Raw genomic sequence first — 21,112 nt, 5'->3', positions numbered from 1 at the left:
TACTTAATTTGAAATAGATGTCTTTTTTTCCAACCTTTTTGCAGTTAGTCTCTTGGAGAATGCAAGAATTTTTGTGTAGTCTGTATTTTTGTATAGTCTGAATTTTTGTACCAGTCTTTCATCCATGATTCGTAGTCTAAAATGTCTTAGAAAGAATTTTCACAAATTGTAAACTTATCAAACCTTGTTGTGCTTGATTTAATGTAATTCGAAATTTCATTCACAGTATATACGCGGTCATGTATTCTCAGATATTTCGAAATGAGACCAAAGTTTCAATTTCAACAGAGAAAACTATACCCTCGCACGGGGAAGTGCACAGAGTAACTTTGTTGAATTTCCCTGAATCAGTAAAATAGAGGCAAAACCTAGAACAATACTGGTTCTTGTTTTGGCCGCTACAATTATCACAGAAAAGCCTTAGCTCTGCATAGTGTCCAGTTTCAGCCACAGCATTTAGGTATTTAGACAATAGAGAACAATTTTCATTGTGCCATTTGTTTGCCACCCCTACATAATATAAGTAAATAATAGTAGTACTTTGTATATTATGGGTGCCAAAATATTTAATGATGACTGCCGTAAGTAATAAAATTCTTTTAATGGCATTTTTGGAAGGGATATTCTTTTCATGAAGTCAAATGCTAAAGATATAGAAGGTTTTATCTTTAGCATTTGATATTTAGCAGCATTAGGTGTTTCATGGTTCAAACTGAATACAACTTCTTGCTCTTTCTTTGATGAAATTTCAGCTTTGATGAAAGTTCAGCTTGAGCAGTTCGTTTTGCAACAGAGCTTTGTAACACATCACATGTGCAGTTCAAATCCACTTGTGAGAATCCAAATTTTTAATTGAAATTTTCATTGTAACAATTCTAGTAAAAAGACTTGCTAACTTTTAGTTTAGCACAGAACATTTTCTACATAAGCTTTATATTGAGCTCTGGTGAATTTTTAAAAAGGTTTAAGCATCCAAAAAGAACACTTGTATAGCATGCGATGCTTTAGAAAATCACTATCACCTGATGAGAAAAACTAAATGATCATGCTGTTCAACTAAATAAAGCAAAATTGCTCCAAAATATTTCTAAAAAAGCTAGGCAGCCAATAAGAAACTTGTAATATTGACCTTAAATTTACAAAAGCACATCCTCTGCCTAAGGTTCCTACTGGCACAGCATACAACAACTTAAAATTTACAAACTGAGGATTCATGTTGGCAGTTTTGATTAAAGAAGTTTTAACATAAAGATAGAAAATGCAGAAAATAGGGGCACAGAGGAAATTGGAAAGTTTTAAGAACTTATAGAAGTTTTAGTAAAAGAAACTATGAAGTGGTTCGCATCACAGTAAAAGAAATTATGATATGGTTCGCATCACAGTAAAAGAAAATATGATGTGGTCCACATAGTGTAGTAGAAAAACTTGAAGTATTAAAACTAGTTCTCCTTCTGCTGCATATCTTCGGTTTCTGTTGTCAGGACTTTGTTCACTTATAAACAATGCTGAATTCAGAGTAGATAGTAAAGTTTAAGATTTTAATTTGTTAGAAGTCCACATTGAAAAAGGCAGTAAATGTTGAAAACCAATACTACAAGAAGTCTAAGTAACCTTCTGATGACCAAATGGAAATGCGTTATCTATTGGATGTATCAACAAATACAATTCTTTATTTTCTATAAGTAACTAAACTTCATTGCGAATTCTGGAAAGCAGTTCTAATGTGGATCAACCATATTGATGCATAACACTAATCATTAATTTTTTAATAACAAGAGCACAAAAAAGAAAGCATCAGTATATTACTAAATATTGCAGAGTTTCTTTTGTCTTTAAGCTCTACTTTGTTAACGCAAATCTGTATAAAATAAAAAGCATGTTTAAAACTTTAGTTAAGCAAATGACTTACCTGTTAGTAACTAATGCTGACGTTGGTAATATAGGGGCTGCACAACCATAAAAAATGACACATCCCAAGAACGACTATGTTTTTATAAAGATAAAGTTCAAGATAAAAATATTGATGCAGACACTTAAATATGCTAATTATCTTTTCAATAACACTATAGATAAATTAAAACAATTTTATAAATTAAATAATCTAAACAGCTCAAATTTTTAGAAAAATGATATTACATGATGCTGTTGCTTGATTGGGAGATATTCTGAGAGTAACACGTTAAAATCCCATCTTTTCCGCAGACAAGTGAACTTAACGTGTTGCTTTTTTAAGATCCTTAGAAGCATTAAATTGAAAGTCAATATTGTTGGAAGATATTCTGAGAGTAACACGTTAAAATTCCATCTTTTCCGCAAACAAGTGAACTTAGAGTATTGTTTTTTTAAGATCCTAAGAAGCATTAAATTGAAAGTCAATGTCCATTCTAGTTTTTTCTGAAAACTAGCTTATAGCTCAATTTTCAACAAATAAAATTTTTCTGTGAAGTACCGTTTGTAATAAAATTCGAAAATGCAAAATTTTTGTTTTTTCAAAATTATCTTTGAAATCAACAATGTAATACGATTAAAAGCGTATCACATGTGTTAATTAATTCTCTATTGAATGGTATATAATTCGAACTCGTTAGGTTAACCAGTCTTGAGTAATTATTAATTCAATAAGAACATACCTCTATTTCTAATGTAGCAAAAATATTGAGTCAACTAAAATTTAACGATTTAAGTTGAAATATCTCAACGAAATGTTTTCCGAGCGATCTAAAATTTGGTGGTTGATTTCTTCCGAACTATATAAACGTTCTTGCGAAAATAAAATTAAGTTATCATTTTTATATCTTAAGTTATTCGCTTTGGTAATTATTTGGTAAAGTAAAAAGACAAAAAAAAACGGGCAGAAAAGCTGTTTCAGACAACGTACGATAGAAGATTGTTGGTCTGCTAAAAGATAAAACAAAAAGCCAACGAGAAATTGCTGGAATGTGCAATGTTTCATTTATATGTGTACAAAAAACGTTGAAAAACCAGGAGCTACATAATGATGTCAAAGATTTACCGAGCCTTGGTAGGCCTTTAAAGCTAACTTGAAGAGACCAAAGTTGTTTCTATCGAAAGGTTAGACAAGACCATAAAATATCTTACCGCGAACTTGCTGAAGGGTTAACAAATACGCCTGGTAACGTTAGTGTTAGTAGATGGACTGTACGAAGATGCCTAAGTAAGAAAGGGTTAGATTGCTATATCACTGCTCGAAAACCACTTTTGCGTGTCTCAGATCGTCTAAAAATATGAAAGTGGTGTAGAGAAAGACTTCACTGGTCTGTATAAGACTGGGCCAAAGTAATTTTCAACGACGAATCCAATTTTGAGGTGATAAGTGGCAAATCAAGGTTAATCATCAAGAGGCTGGCTGGTGAAAAGTTCAAAGAACGTTTTTGTGTACCAAGGATACAAGGCGGAGGAGGACCAATCGGAAAATAGGGATGATTCTCCCATAAATAAACAAGGTCAAACAACATTTATAACGGCAGAATTAACCAGAACAACTACAAAGAGACCCTGGAAAGTAAACTTTTGCCAACACCCAGAGTTTACTTTCAAGGATCAACAATGGATTTTTCAGCACATTGGCGCAACGGCTCACACTGCAATCTCGGAAAAACAATACGGTCATTCCTTGACCAGCTCGTTCTCCAAATCTCAATCCCATCTATTACAGCAGGCCTTAGAAAAGCTTTGGAAAGATTTTCCAAAAGAATTATGCATCCGACAAGTTAAATCTTTACCTAGACGTGTTCGTGCATGTGTGAAATTTCGTGGTGCGCATACAAAATACAAAATGCACTCTTACTCATTATATATTTCTCATAAAAATGTATCTCAAATTTTTTTTAATATGTTTAAGATACCACTGTTAATAAAATTTAAAACAATTAAAATTATTAACTTTTTTGTTTGCTTTAAATTTAAAATAAAATTAAAAAAATCATAATAAAAATCAACTGACTATATTTATGCGACCCACTGTATTAGTTATTCTTTAAACTGATATCTCATAAGTTGTTCTCAAACAACAGATCTTATTTCTTAAGTGATCATAAAAGAGATAACTTGATCCTCAATAGTAAACCTAATTGGCTTTTGTCTTCATAGAAAAAAAAAGCAAAAAATTTCCTTCTGCTAGTTTTAAACTAACATCTTATTTGCTAATTTTTAAAATAAGTTAGGAAAAATTCTGCAACTATTTTTGAAAGTTATTAACAATAATAGTCTTTTTTAATGTTTCTTCAAAGTAGATTTAAAAATACCAATAAAGAATATATTGACCATTTTGCTAAAACTTGATGGAAGGTATTAGAAGATAAGAAAAGATAATAGAAGATAATAGAAGATAAATGCTCCAAAGAATGTAATTACAGTATGATGATATTTAGACATTAACAACTAACTATTAACTGTAAAGATTCCATGTGATAAAACATGTCAAACCTTTTTTGCTCCAAACCAGAACAACAACTAAAAATAATAATAAAGTAAAAAAAAAAAAAAACATATTTAACATGAGTAAACTACACGAACATTAAATCTAAGTATTTAATTAAAAAAGTTCTCAATAACTAGCACTTTTTATTCCATATGTCTAGTTGCCATGTTTTCAGCAGACAACTAGATATATAGAATAAAAAAATCAAGTGGGATATTATATCAGGGGAATATATTGATCTGCCAATTTCAGTTTTAGTAAATTTGTATTTCTCAAAAAAACATTCAGATGTATTGTTGATTATTTGAGCAAAATTTCTAATTGATTAATACAATTATTAATAAGTTAATAGTGCTAAACAACTGTTTTCGATGTTTCAAATTTAAAGCATTAAAACTTGTGATTCCAAATATATGTATGATTGATAGCTTGAACTGCAGGAGTCCAGAAGACAAGTGTTGGCACTTACCAAAACAAAAGTGTCAAAGTTTTTGCTGAAAAAATAGAATCTCAAAGAGAACATTAAAAATTTCTGAAGAAGTTAGAGGAAAATTAAATGACCTTTTTAGTGCTCATAGCAATACTCTAAACTTCAAATCAGTTTTCTAAAAAAGTAAAGAACTTTTACCACTGCAGCGAAAAAAAGAAAGGGTAGATGAAAAACTTGTTACAAGGCATAAAGGGCATCTAAAAAAGATGAGAAATACTCGTTGAATTTTAAGTATGTTGAGAACTGGAAAAATTCTAAAGTTAATTTTTAAAGAGATGATGTTGCTGACTTTTAAACATCACATAATAGAACTAATTATTGGTTTAGTTTTCCAAGTTTGTTTGAGAGCCACCTCTTTTTCCCTCCTTCAACTCTGCAATTGCATTCAGATATAATGAGCATTCATAAAAACAACCAAAAATGAACCCATGATTGCAGCAGGCATGACAAATCTAGCAAAAGGCAAACTAAATTTCCATGTCTGCTGTATTCACACCATAAAGAGTCAACAGAAAGAAGGTTATATAGAAATCATGGAGCACATAAGAGAACAGAGAGGATATCATGCAAGTTAAGGTAACAGTCAAGCACAGAATGTAGGAAATGATCATCCTAAATGTGGAGTTTCATTAATTAAGGATTAAAGCAGCTTATTTTCAATTACAATTCTTTCTGAAAGTTGTTAAGGATCATAGTCAAATGAAGAATGACAACAGGAAAAAATGCTTGGAAATAAATTGTCAAAATACCACATAAACAACAACTTTGAAAATTGTTGAACTGACATAAAAATCTTTCATTCTGAACTGAGATTGTAATGTAGTTGTGTCGAAAATTACCAATTTGTTAAAAATTAATTGAGATTTTATGAAGTTTTCATAAGCTTTGTAAACTTGAAGCACTTGAGCTGTCCCCAAAACATATTATCTAATTGTTCTAATTTTTTATAGTGTTTCTTTATAATAATAAAAAAACAGTTATGGAGACTTTCGAAAATACAAGTTCTTTGTTCTTATATGTTTAATCTCATTCAAACTGCTTAATGCTTTTAAATTTTACAAACCTTTGAAGCTCCTAACTGAGTAAACAGTAAGATAATGCTATATATCAACATCAATATTCCAATATCAAATACTGTCATTGCAGTTCCCCCTATGAAAGAAGAGTCAAGATACAAAAGTGTTATACATACAATCTACAAAAAATGATTTTATCACATAAAAAAAAAGATCTAAAGTCCTCTTCCTTTTTAATGACGTTAAAAAAGCAGCACAAAAGAAATAAAAAATGTGTTTAACAAGTTTTTTTACAAGTGCTACAAGCACAGTAAAATTATTTTCACTGTTTTGAACTTTTATTTTTTGGATGTTTTATAAAGAAGTATTAGAAAACGTTTTTAAGTTTCTATTGCAGATTTCCTTATTTCACTCTATTATATCAAACTTTTGCAAACTTTGTAGTGACCTTCTATACTATTAAAAAGTTTATCATTAGTTTCTTTAAAATTGATTAGTGAACTTTAAATATATATGTTGGTAACTATTTACTATCTATTGGTGTTAATACTTTTTTGACCAGTTTTTCTAGCATCTTGTTTTATTTTACCACATTCAGATTTTTAGTGCAATTGCAAGTTCTACAGTAACATTGATAGCAATTTTGTCTCCTAAGCTATTTATTTAATTATTTCATATTCATATATTCATTACAAACAATATCTGTGGTTTTTGATGTAGATTGAGGAAGTTGAGCTTGACATGGAATGAAGAACTGACAAAAGTGGTTTGATAAATTTTCCAAACAAAAAAAGATAGGACAGTATCACCTCTATCAAAAAGAACAGAACTAATTATAATGATTAAATAATTTTAAAGCTTAGCAACTCTAAACTATTTAATTTAGTCTGTCTCAGTTCTGAATAAAATACTTTTTGCATATTACATTTATTTGAAATTTGTTCAAACAAACACACATTACACGGTTTAGGATTTCGAGAGTTATTTTTATATTATTCAAAGATACCTTCAAATACACAAATAGTTTATTGTGCTGCTGTACACCTGTCTAATCTGGGAGGATGTTCTTATCTACTGTATACTTTATTAAGTGTTTTGTATTCTAATCTAACTGACATCATTCAATGTAAATAACCTATTCTCTTTAGCAACATTTATATTACTATAAAAACCTGTTGTTAATGATATTCAAGCAATATTATACCTACATTACAATTTCGGTTAAATTTTGTATTTACACCATAGTGTGCCTAAATTTAACAATCCTTTTATACACACTGAAATTTTTGGGACTTAAATATCTATTCATAAGAAATAAATCTCTAAACAAATTAAAAAAAGAAAAAACCATTAAAAAAAAAACAAATTTCCAACAACTTTACAGCATTGAGCTATCTTGAAGAATGCATATTAAAGAGATTCATGATATCATTCTACCAAAAGATTTATTAATTACCATACTCTTTAGAAGTGGCCAAAAAAACAGGCACAATTTCTACAAATCCAATACCAACTATTCCATAAAAACCATATAGCATGATACAAGCAACACATTCTTTTGATCTGAATTGTAAAGGAAAATTAAATTATTTATGCATCAGTTTATGCATAATCTATAAAACTCTGATAAATAAATAAATTAATGCATTTAAATATAATTTTTAAAACATGAAGGGAATGTTGGAAAAACTACCAACCTCAAAATCCTCCCTAGCGAAGAATACTTGAAAGCATGAATTAGTCTGTGAAAAAGAGAACCAACATTTTTACTCCTTTTCAGTAATGCAGAATTTTCTGACATCATTGTATTCTGTTCTTTATCATTTATAGAGAGCTTCAAGTAGTGGTCCTGCTGATCTGTGAAATCACTGCACACAGGTGTTTTTTCGTCAATTAAACAAATCTTCTCTGGCTTAAAAAGACTAGAAAAATATCTGAAAATCAAACCTTTGCATCTTTTTTTGTGTTTTTATTTAAAATTTTAAAAACATTCTTTACTTGTTGTCTTTTGGAACAACCCAAAATACCCATACATTTGCAAGAACAAAACTGATTGTTATTAGCAGATTTGGTAAAAATATTGGATATTTGCTAAAGAAAGAGTCTAAACCAAAAAAAAAATTTATTAAACACACATGCAAATATAAAAATACAAAAATCACACAGAATGTAAACATTCTAAAAAATAAATGATTTAATACCTTTAGTAAATGTGTGTGGGTATCGCTCAGCAGGAAAAACTAACAAAGCTAAAGTTCAAGATTTATGAAATAAGACTTGGTTTATAAAGTAACAATGATTAAAAAATAACTTTCTTATAATATAAATGTTGTTAAAGTGATACTTTAATTAGTTAACTATTAACTGATAAAACAAGTTACACAAGTTGAGGTAGCAATTTGCAGACTGCTAAAAAATTTTAGAGTTTGAAACAATAATTTATGAGTAACATTTTTAAAAGAAAAGTTTTAAATATAGGGTTTTATCAAAAGGTTCAATTGCATATTCGTTCTTTCAAATGATAGCCTCTAGATAAAAATGGAAGGCCTGGCAAGAACTGGTGATACATTTTCTTGATATTGAATGCCAAGCTCTTTTGAAAAATGGCTTGAACAAACTTGAGTGGATTTTTTTGCATAGATTGCTCTTCATATTGCTTCCAATTGAATAATCAAGTAATTTCAAACCTGGTTTGTAGACAGACCATAAGGCTTTCGTCCAAAAATTAGCTAAATCGTCATTTAAAAACAATGAGATCTCTTAGGTCTCATTTCTCATAGCTTAATCCTGTTGGAACATACAGCTCCCACCTGAGAAAAAATTGAATACAAAGGTTTGTACCAGCCTTTAAAAAGCATGTGTTACCATTTCTTCTTTACACTAGGTGGTAGCATATGCTTTTTCAAAAAGCTGATATGAATCTCTGTATTCACTTTTATTTTTTTTAACATAAATGGGTGGATGTTTTCCAGCCCTCTTATTATTGACAGAGAATAATTTGTATAGCCAAAAACCTGGCAAGGTGATCTTTTTAAAAACAAATTGATTATTTCTTCTGTTAACAATACTACCTATGATCAAAAACCTCTTATCTGAACAATAGATGCTTGAAACTTTCTCAGATGAGAAGATTGATAAAAACTTTAGAGATAATATGGTTTACCATGATACCAATTTTTTGATTGCGCTGACCTGGGAGCTGAACTTTTTTGTTAAAAACTAACTGAAAGACCTGACAACACTAACTTTCATAAAAGTCTGTAAATTTTTCTCATGGTCTTTTCAACTTCAAACACTCCAAACTCTTATTCTGATTCTCTTGTGGATGAACCTCCATGGATCAAGTTTAACAATTCGATATTTTTTGCTTCCATTTTTAAGCTATTTTAAATCAGAATTATTTTTTACTTTGTTTCCATCAACAAAACATAAAAAAATTTAAAAAAATTCAACCTTTTTTAACCATGCAAAAAAAGAGCCTGCAAATCACTAGCCCACCCTGCGATCGATAATGTTAATTGTGGCAATATGTTGTAAATGTTATACACAATATAAATGTTTTAACAAAAAAGGAAAACAAAAACATTTGTTCAACTATGTTTTTAACCTGCTAAACTGGGTCCAATAACAAGTCCTACTTGATATCCAGTAAAAAGTATTGTTAAAGCTAATCCAACATTTGTATCATCACAGATGTCAATCAGTATGCTTTTTGTAATTACAACCACACCTTGATAAATAATACTTTAGAACTAGAACATTTATCATAAAAGAAACGTTAATTTTAAACACTTTTGCAAAAATATAATACATAAAATAAACAGCAATTACATATATTTAACTGAAATTAATAACAGAAGTTTAAGGGTAAATTAAGTTGTTGAAAGTGAAAGTTAATTTATATAAATATCTCTATCTTTAAAAAAAGGGATTGGGAGAAGAAGAGGACAAGAGAACCTCCTTAGCTATATGGAGTAAATTTAATGAAGCAACAGTGCCAAATGCACACTTAGGCTCAGCTCTTGTTAGAAACTAAAGTTGCAAAAAAGTTTTCATTTAACAATCAATATCAACAACAATTCAGAAAAATTGTTGGCTTAAAGGACAGGTATTTTTTTAGATTAACCTCACTAAGACTTTCAATAATGAGAATGTTCTGATAATTTTAAAAGCAGCAGCGCATTTAGACAATGTTAATCTTACAATTATCATGTTATTATAATAAATGCAGCAAATGATGTCTGTATGTTAGTTATAACAGCATTACATTAACAGCAATACATTTTTTTTTCAGATAAAAAAAAAATGGAAATTTAAAAACAACATTTAAGCTGGTTGAACTATTTTCATTTATTCACTTACATTATAATGTCAACAATGGTGCAGTGCAAATGAAAAACAAGAGAAGTGAAAGGTTAATAAAAAACACAAGTGCAAAATCAAAAATTTGTTTTATACTCTGAATTCAATAACTGAAGCCAATTTCTAAGTTAAATTTACTAACCCATTAATACACCTTGTAGCATTCTTGTAATTAATGCCCAAGTAAATGAGTAGCTGAATCCAAACGCAAAGGTTGATATAGCAATACCAGAAGATGAGATAAGCAACACTTTCTTTTTACCCAGTATATCAGCGAAGTAACCCCAGAGAAAGCTTTAGCATGCATTAATGTAATTACATTTAAATTATAAATAAATAGTGAATAACAGCAACAATAACAAAGAATTCTGAAACATCTGCACTATGTGAATGTTCATGTGAAAAAATCCAAGGCATACAATTTCCATTCTCAAAATATTTGAACTAAGATCTTTATAAAATATTATAAGTTCTAACATTGTACTCCCCTACTATAAGTAGTTTAAGAAATAAAATTATGAAGCACCAGCAGTAAAATATTTATGGTTCCTCTTCCCTCTCCTCCTGCTCCTTCAAAAAAACTTAATCGGATTTCAAAATCAACCATGTATGCCTGCCATTTCTCAAAATCTGTTAATCTAATTTTTTTAAATTTGTCTAAAAAAACTTATACTGTGTTTAAAATAAAGTAACATGAAAGAGTTTATTAACTTTGTTATCAAGCGCAAAATAATTTTTTTAAAGGGTGCAAAAAAACTTTTGATCAAAGCTTTGTAAAATGAAAGGATTCTGACAAGGTTTTTAAACAGCTTCACTACATCTAATTTAATTGATATTAGAAATAGATCTAAACTTGATTATCAGTCATTGTTTATCATTTAAATGCTTTAATTAGGTTTTCTTATTAAATCTGTGCTTTACTTTGTAACTGGAATTGTTTCCAAAACCCACAATATTATTCAAGATTCACAAAAACTGTAATTTAAATGATTTAAGCAGAAATGAATTAACCTCTCACATTTTAATGATCTATGGTCTTAAAGAACCTTAGCATATCATCCAAACCATGTCCCTATTCCAGTGATTTAGCATTAGCATCCATTGTTTCCACTTAAATTTTCTTACAGTCTATTACCTATGCAACGTTTGCATATGTAGATATCAACTTAAATAAGTTATGGAAAAAAGATGTTTTTTTAACTGACGTTTAAAACAATCATATTCATCAGTTATAGAGTGGTGGAGAGGATTCTATGACATTACCATAAAATAAGTTTGTATTAAAGTTATTATCATGAAATATCTTTAGAAACCATAATAAAACTTTAAATAAAAAATGAATATTGTTATTATGTGTTCAAGAAATGTAAAAATAACATGAAGGTAACTTAGAGAAGCTTTACATTGAAAACAAAGGTTATTAACAGCATAATAAATTATAAAAATCAAGGAGGAAAATATCTACTAAGTCTATTAAAACTTAAACATTTTAATATATTTATGGAGAAAGTTATCTCCAAAAGTTAAACAGTTTTCAGTTTTAGTATTCTACCATGTAAAGAAACTATTTGGTACTTTGCAATCGAAACAACTCTTTTTAACGAAAATATTTTTCCAATTCATTTAATCATACAACATAATTTTAAATTTATAAAGTTCAGAAGATTGCAAACAAATTATTTCATACAAAAACTACATACATGAAGAAGTCAAGAGTGAAAGATTTTCGCAGTTTCAGATTATCTCAATACTACGAAAACTGCACCAAAATATAATGACTTAACAGTTTCAGAACGTTTTGTATATTGACTGCATTCTTATGGTTTTCAGCTTACATTTATGAGTACAAAATATTAAATATTTTAAAACGTACAAATATGGCTTAGATAAATTTTTTTGTATTTCCTTGAAGTTAAGTTGAATTAGTTATACCTTAAAACTATATCTCTAAACTACTTTTCACAATTACGAAATAGAAAAAAGTCGCTTCTAAAAAATAATATATACTGTTTTTTGAATCTTTGAATAAGTATCTATTTTTAAAAACAGTGGTTCCTTTTTTATACAAAGAGAAAAGTCAAAGCTAAATTATTGTAAAAAGACATTTAAACATTAATTTTTTATGTAGCTTGTAAAAAGTAATTCAAGTTTTATATTAGTCCATATCAGTCACTTTATATGATATTGACTGAAATCTTTATTTTAGAAACAAACCTGCTAAAAATCCTTGAAATAAACAGTGATGCAGCAATCAAACCAGCATCTTTCCCTAAACAATGTAAAATGGGTATGAAAAAAACATGCAACCATATTTACTTAAACTAACTTTCTCTTGCAAATATATATATATATGTATATCTCTCTCTCTCTCTCTCTCTCTCTCTCTCTCTCTCTCTCTCTCTCTCTCTCTCTCTCTCTCTCTCTCTCTCTCTCTCTCTCTCTCTCTCTCTCTCTCTCTCTCTCTCTCTCTCTCTCTCTCTCTCTCTCTCTCTCTCTCTCTCTCTCTCTCTCTCTCTCTCTCTCTCTCTCTCTCTCTCTCTCTCTCTCTCTCTCTCTCTCTCTCTCTCTCTCTATATATATATATATATATATATATATATATATATATATGAATGTATATATATATATATATACGGGTGATTCTCCAGAAAGGTAGCAATATACTGTCACCACTAATTTTTTCTTTCAAGTTAATACTATTTTTATTTTTAACAAGTACAAATAATAAATTTACAGCTCATACAATGTTAAACTTATCTAACCCAATCCAAAATAGTATTTTCAGTAAATAAATTATGTTCCACAGACTGTGACAAGTCACGTCTGTGGAATGTCACCACCCAGACCTTTTGCTAATCCCAAGTAGTTTACTCTTTGATAGAAGTACTTAATTTTTTTTAATGCATAATAAATAATTAAAAATACATTGAAATTAGAGTTGACATATTATTTTCCTCAAAACATATTTTCAAAGTAACTTTTATGTGATTGAAGCTTGTGTCACCAGCTCAAGTGTCACTTCTGTAGATAGAATTGCTATCATCAAAAAAAAGCTGTAGGATGAAGCAGTAGTGCTCTCAGTTGCTGTCCTGCTGAAATACCAGACATTTTTATTGATGAGTAAAATTGAAAGAAGGTTTGGTAGAGTTGTTTTGTGTTAATAAGCATTGAAAATTTAAAAGTTGAATTCGTTAGTGTGAGTGTGTCACATCTGTGGTAAACATTTATTGAGTATATAAATTTATGTTTTTATGAGCAATAATTTTAATTACTAGCTATTAACAGGACATGTTTACTCCAAGGGGAACAGAGTCCTAGCCTCAAAACATAGCACCCCTTTTAGGCTTTTTCCTTTAATCTGTGACGTCTGTGGATGCCACATCTGTGGAATACAGGAAGCAACAGACGTGACACCAGTGGAACGGACGTGACAACAAATACTAATTTTACTTGTATATGGATTTTTTAATGTCTATTTATTCTATTTTTAATATTTTAAAACTTTGCTCATTTAGCCAATTTATTATTAGAGAAAAGATAAATGTTTCTAGCCTGATAGATTACAAAGATGGGAAAGATAGAAAAAACAAGAGAATTGAAAAAACTAATATGAGAAAGGCAAGGGAGAAGATGAAAGCTGAAAACCCAGATAAGTATGAAGAACAAAAACAAAAAGACAGAGAAAGAAAAAAAGCAACACGGAAGAAAATTCATGAACTTTCAGAAAGGGATAAAAGATCAGTAAGAAAAGGTTGGAAGGAAAGGACCAAAAGAAGTCGAGAAATGAAAAAGAAAAGACAACAACTAATAAAATATTTGTCAACACCACCTGAAAGTTCAATTGTAAATATTCCTATCGACAATGAATTAGACTTCAATGTACTTCCTGGTCCCAGTCAAGAATCTAGTTCCAGAAATAGCAGCGGGCTAAAAATTCGTAGAAAGTATAGAGATGGGTTAAAGAAAAAAATCCAAAAATTAGAAGAAAAAAACAAATTGTTAAAGCAAAGAGGTCATAAATACAAACAAAAATTCTAAAGACTGCAGTCTGCAAATGATAATACTCCTCAAAAGGTGGTTAAAAAAATGACTAGTGGTACAAAATGCTCAAAGGAAGTAAAGAAAAGCTTGCTTTTTAGCGAAGTGTTAAAGACACAAATACAATCAAGTTTTTCTACTGAGAGATGTATTAACAAAAAAAAGGCTCTTGCCAGGGTATTAAGCGGAAAGATAATAAAGAAGTACAGACTTCAAAGAAGCCTTAACAATCTTACTTCTAGATATATCTTACCACGCAATCCATACCATACACATCAACTCTCAAATATACTGAAACAACGAAACTTAAGATGGAAGTACAAAGCTTTTTAGAAAAAGATTTCTAAAGCATTCTAGTAGGCTTACTGCTGGGAAAAAAGAAACAATAACAAGAAACAAAAAATAAAAAAGACTATTGAATGATACAATGTTAAATTTGTATAATGACTTAAAAAAAAAAAACAAGTTCAGTTCAACATCTTATAGCACATTTTGTAAATTGAGACCCTTTTGGGTAGTTCAACCAGACTTCCGTAAACGAGATACTTGTCTTTGTATTGACCATGAGAATTTTGCTTTGGTTCTTGAAAAGTTGTATACTTTAAAGATGTTGGCATATAAATATCCCACTGACTTGCTAAAAAGTATAACATGTGATGGCGAGCTGTGAGAATTGTGCCTAGAAAGAAAATGTGGAGTATGCTGGTTAAACAAAAAAAATAGTTTGTAAAGAATTTGAGAATGAACAAGCAACTTTTCCCCAATGGTCTAAAAAAAGAGTTGAAGTTTTGGTAAAAGGTAAAACTGTAAAAGAAGAGTTAACATTAACTAAAAAACAGCTGTTTTTACATTTTATTAATAACATGTTGGAATAGTTTATGAGGCATGTATGCAATATAAAACACCAGTACAAAGCTACATCAGAAATAAAAAATAACTTGGGGCCTAGGGATAATTTCATTCATTGTGATTTTTCAGAAAATTACAATTGCAAATACTCAAAAGAAATTCAATTGCTCCATTTTGGTGGATCAAGAAACCAAGTGTCAATCCATACAGTTGTGGCGTACTATTACAGTATTTCTGAAAACAAAATAAAGGCCAAATCTTACTGTACATTTTCAGATAACAGGCAACACGACTTTGTTGGGATCTGTGCACATTTAAAGCTTGTTATTAATGAGTTGAAAGAAAAACTGCCTATCATTATAACAGCTCATTTTCTTAGCGATAGTACTTCTTAACAGTACCGAAACAAGTCCATGTTCTATTTGCTAGGTACTTTTTTTCGAAAAGAGTTTGGAGCTGAAACAATGAGACGCCATTTCACAGAAAAGGGGCACGAAAAAGGTGCCCCTGATGGATTAGGGGCATGTATCAAAAGAACCGCAGACAGAATAATAGGACAAGGGAAAGATATTCCTGATATTAATTGTTTGGTTGAAGAAATAAAAAAAAAGTGTCCAAGTATAACCATCTATACTATTAAAAAAACAGATTTCAATCTCTATGAGAAATGTGTTCCCAAAAACCTAACAACTTTCAAGGGGACTTTACAAGTTCATGAGGTGTTTTTAGGTTCCACTAAAAAAGAAACGTTGTATATGAGAAGGCTGACATGCACTGAATGTGACAATGGTACAAAATGCAATCACTATAGCATTGGAGAAGTACTAATTCCTACTGAATCTTTGACAGATCTTCATCCTCGTATCCTTTTAATGTATAAATTTAAATTGGCTCATATTGAATATTGCAAACTTTTGCATTGCTTAAATGGTATAGGTACTTAGCCATCAAGAATGTTTGAACATTAATATTTAGTTTTTTAGCAAGCCTTGTATTTTCATAAAATATTGAAATTAGTTGTGCATGAAAAACCTTATTTAACTGTTATTTAATTTTGTAATCTTTTTTTATAAATAATTTTATTTGCTTCTGTTTTAAGAAATTCCTTAACATACTTTACCAGGTCAACGATTCTTGAAAAGGAAGAAAGCACTTGATGAAGGAACAATATTCAAAAGTTTGGCACAAGAAAACCAAAGCCCAAGTAAATGTAAAAAGAAAAAGACAAGACTAAGTTATCACAGTGTTTAAGGCGATAGTGAAGAGGACAGCTTGTTATTGTGCCAGCCAAACCTCAACAACAGGGGGCAATACAGTTTTCCACAAGATTTACCATTCAAAAACATTTGCTAATTTATGTACTAATAACACTTAAAAAATTTTAAAAACTTGTACCATATACTATTTTATGTTAGCTAATAAAAACTATTGATTACAGATGATTATTATTTTTGAAAATTACTTGAACAACACTTATAGCTGTTACAGCATAAGTGATATTACTCTTAAGGTCACATCTGTGGTAAAGTTGTCACGTCTGTGGATTACGCTATAAGTTTTTAACTTTTTTTTAGTAAACTGACATTTAACGACTTGTGTGAATACTTTCAAATTACTACATATACTCAAAGCTGTAACCACAAAAAATTTGGTTTAAAAAATTTAGTATCTAATTTTTATAAAATTAACTATTGAAAATGTTACTTTTCAGGAGAATGACCCATATATATATATATATATATATATATATATATATATATATATATATATATATATATATATATATATATATATATGCTCTAATGTGAATTAGCCTTTTTAAGTGTTATAAAAATTGAAAATAATCATGAAAAAAGTTAATTAACTCATTGTAAAGTTATTTAGCACAAGTTTATTGACGCTCTATTATTGTTATTATTGTTCAGTTATAGATATAATGAGAAACTTCAAGAAGTTCAAGAGTTATTTCCAGGATGCAAAAAAATATTTTTTCTAAAATTATTAAGTAACTTGTCTTTATAATAATTATTAACTTGCTTTAAGTTATTGAGCTTTTTATTTTTAAATTAACTCTATTGAAAAAGTATAAAACATAAAAAACCTATGGTTTAAATAATTCTTTTATATGTAATGAATCATTAAAACTAGATGAGATATCATGTTTTGAAAAATTGTGTTTCCAATAAGATCATAGCACTAGAAAATTGAAGGCAAAGACAAAACTAACTTTTAAAAATATAAAAAACATTTCACAATCTTATATGAATACACCAGGTATATTGGAATTGCTTTTTTCATCTTTGTCTAAAATTCAGTCTAATTCCTACCCATTTTGAGCAATAGAGCAATAGAAGTTTGATTTTGAGCAATAGAGTGCATGTTATAGGGAGTATTATTTGAAAAAAAAGAACTTAAATATTTCAGGCTTCAACAAACTTAAATACTTTAAATTTTTTTATATTAAAAATTTTGAACCTTTTTAACCTGGAAGATAATTAAATTTACCTGTTTGAACTTCTGAGGCTCCAAAGGACTAAAAGAAAAACATAAATATAAGCATGAGGACACAAAAATGTGTTAGATTTATACATATAATCCTTATTAGTTATTATAAATTATAATTAACTTAACATCTTTTAAATTTGTTATGCAGTATTAAGCTTTTATTAGAGTTTATAAATAACTAACTATTACAAAATTAGGAGAATAACGGCAAATAACAAACTTTGAAAAACTTTTGCCACCTAAATAAATGTGAAACAAATCAAGTAGTTTAGAATATCTTTATAAGTGGGTAAACACAAAACATTTCATAAAATTTCTTTTTTTATTAGTTTAAGTAAATAAAAAAAAGTTAGTAAAAAAAAATTTTGTTACATTTAATTGCTTCAATTGTAAAATCAAGGAAATTGTAAATTAGATGTTATTTGTAAAAATGAATTCAAATAATAAGTAGAATAACAATTATTCATCAAATTCTGTCACATCATATTCTTTACAAAAAGTAAAACAAACATAGAAAAACATCAAACAATTGTGAGACAATAGTTTGTTACAATAGTTATTAGTTCCATGTCATTTTTTGTTTGTACTAAGCTATGATGTAATAAGACTATTAAGACTCACAGAAAATTAGTTAAAAAAGATATAAAATGTTACCTTAACAAGTTTAGGCAAGTAGGAGAAGACAGTTGTCATGGTCATGGCATCAGCGAACTGTAATTTATAGATTTAAAAGAGATAAATCACTTAATTACAAAGTGCATTACTAACAAATATTTATGAAATAAAACTTCCATATCATGACTTTGAAATGTTATTTTAGGAGATAAATTTTAGTGTAAATAATTTTGGTTTTAGTTAGAATCGTGTTGTAAAAACTATTTTTTTTTGCACTAGAATTCTTCATATTTTCGATTATTTTCCTTTAGGCAATTAAAAAATCATGCAAGTTATGTAAAATTATGTAAAGGGATTAAAAAAAAAACAAACAGGCCAGATTCAAAATGCATGCTAGCAAATTTTGAATACAAACAATTGCTAACTAAAACAAAAATAGAAATTATTAACAGATTTAGAAACCACTACAATTCATGCATTTTGAAAATATGATTAAAAACTTTTTTAATCTTATTTACAAAATGCATGAATTATTGTGGTTTGAAATGGAATACATATGATACAGAATTTCCAGTGTGACACAAGATAATTCCTAAAGGGACAAATTGATTAATGGACAAAAAGATAATTGATTTTAACACATACTTCATTTTTAGTTCTTAGCTCAACTTTCATTTCTTGTTCTTTGATAATTTTATAATGCTTTACTTTTGACCATAGTATGAGTGGGGCAAGGTAGAAAAAAACTTGACAGAAGTCAGAAATAATTAGAAGATTGTTTTATACACACTATCCCATAAATGGTCACCGTTTTGTATTTTAAGTAAAAAATATTTTGTCAATGATTTAATAAAACAATATTGCCTGTTTAAAGATGAAATATAGTGCTTATTTTAACTTGAATTTAAATAACTTTAGAACTTGATAAGAAAAATTTGGTTGAAAAAATAACAATTAAGTCTTTACTGCTCACATTGCAACTGTCAATTGTGCTTCTTAAGCTAGTTGACAAATTTCTATGTTGATTGATAAATTTGGTAAATATACTATACAGTTGGATAGAATTTAATCAAACATTCAATCTTAGCATTTTTTAAAGCGGTTTAAGAAAAAGTTGACAAAGACTTGAAAGCTATTCCTCTCAGTATCAATTTTTTCATTCATTTTGTCTATTCATCTGTTAGCAGATGAATAAGCAAATTGAGTGAAGATGTTGAAATACAACTTGATAAAAAGCTAAAAGCAAAGAAGCTCTCAGGTAAATCTCTCTTAATATGATGGCCTCAGATAGTGGTTGCTTAAAATTGATAAAAAACTTCTTCATGTGAACTTTGTTATTTTTAGGTAAAACATGGCAACTAAAAACATTTTGCTTGTTCTAAATGAAAAAATTCATTTAGTTATAAAGTGTACCAATTCAACTAAAGCTAATTAAAGCTATTTAAGGTTTTAAGCTATCAGCTAAGACATTTACTTCACCTTAAAGCAAGATGGCTCTCATTTGGGAACTGCCTGATAAACATTTTAAGCAATAAACCTGACATGAGTTATCCTTAATAGTCAATGCTAAAGCATGAATTATTCAGCTGAAAAATATAAAAAACTAAATATATTACACTTCTAGCTTTAAGGAACAATTAAGACTCTTGTTGAAGATATTTGGTATCATTATCTTTATTGAAATGTCAGAAATATATTTGCAACAAAAAGTTGAAGTAACTGGTAGCGCTTTATTTTTGATCATCTGAAATATTTCTAGGCTGGTTTAAAAGAAAGACTTCTTCAAATAAACTGATTTAATTTAAAGCAATCTGATTTCCCAAATTGAATGATGCAGCTTTTTTTTGAGAATTTTTCTGATATTTTAAATATCCAGAGCCAAGAAGAACTTGAAAAAATGTAAAATAATAATTAAGTCAAAATATTACTTAAAAGAATAAGAAAAATGAAATTGTTTAGTGAGGAAACAGAAATCAAATTATCAAAATTCAACCATATGTGCAAGAAAACTATTGTCACTATTTCTAGCTGGAATATACTTAATATTAAGCTGGAATGAACCAAATATTATAGACAAAAAAGTGAAAGTGGAAAAACTTTAACACAAAAAGGGATGACCTTAAACAAAAGAAAAAAACCTTAAACAAAATCTCTTTGAAGCAAGTATTAAGCAAAAGAGATTCACTAAATGTAAAAAACAAGTAACAAATATAAGTTAAAAGTATACATATATATATATATATATATAAAAGTATACATATATATAAAAGTATACATATAGATATAAAAGTATACATATAGATATAAAAGTATATATATATATATATATATATATATATATATATATATATATATATATATATATATATATATATATATATATATATATATATATATATATATATATATATACTTTTATACTATTTTAAGAAGAGTACTCAATTATGTTTATAAAACTTACTGCATTTGTTCAAAATAGTTCAAATTTTAAAAATAAAATTGAACACTGGGAAAGAAATTTTCACTCAATGGAAAGAAATAAGTTAAGATTTTAATAGTTGTTTGCTTAAATTAAATAAAACTTTAGATAAATTACAGCTTATGTAATAAAGTTTATGTATATGATATTTGAATAAAAAAAAAACAACTTACAAATAGAAAAGTTAAAGCTAAAACAACACCATGTTTCAGGGGAGTCATTCCATTACTATAAATTGTACGCTGCAAAAGTAACTTGATGTTCATGCTTGAAATATTAAAACCTAAACTGATGTCAAATTAACGTTGCTATATATA

At 28.4% G+C, this 21,112-nt stretch overlaps 1 protein-coding gene across 1 annotated transcript; it reads right to left on the bottom strand.

Moving 5' to 3' along the window:
• Positions 1–1,890: 1,890 nt before the first annotated feature.
• LOC145183538 (uncharacterized) lies at positions 1,891–21,104 on the bottom strand. Its single transcript, XM_090075817.1, has 13 exons — positions 20,969–21,104; positions 18,356–18,412; positions 17,702–17,729; positions 12,524–12,578; positions 10,452–10,603; positions 9,555–9,677; positions 8,149–8,196; positions 7,946–8,051; positions 7,645–7,869; positions 7,404–7,510; positions 5,995–6,083; positions 4,447–4,473; positions 1,891–1,983 (listed from the first exon to the last, which is right to left on the bottom strand). Exons 1-13 carry the CDS (start codon positions 21,059–21,061, stop codon positions 1,906–1,908), a joined length of 1,188 nt encoding a protein of 395 aa, XP_089931943.1. The 5' UTR covers positions 21,062–21,104; the 3' UTR covers positions 1,891–1,905.
• Positions 21,105–21,112: the final 8 nt, after the last annotated feature.

This window comes from Hydra viridissima, unplaced genomic scaffold, assembly GCF_058129835.1.
Source record: "Hydra viridissima isolate aposymbiotic clone 2 unplaced genomic scaffold, HvirCarnegie_v1 scaffold_49, whole genome shotgun sequence".
Taxonomy (NCBI): domain Eukaryota; kingdom Metazoa; phylum Cnidaria; class Hydrozoa; order Anthoathecata; family Hydridae; genus Hydra; species Hydra viridissima.
Note: the sequence above shows the minus strand (reverse complement) of the source record. Positions and strands in the feature narration are given on the sequence as shown.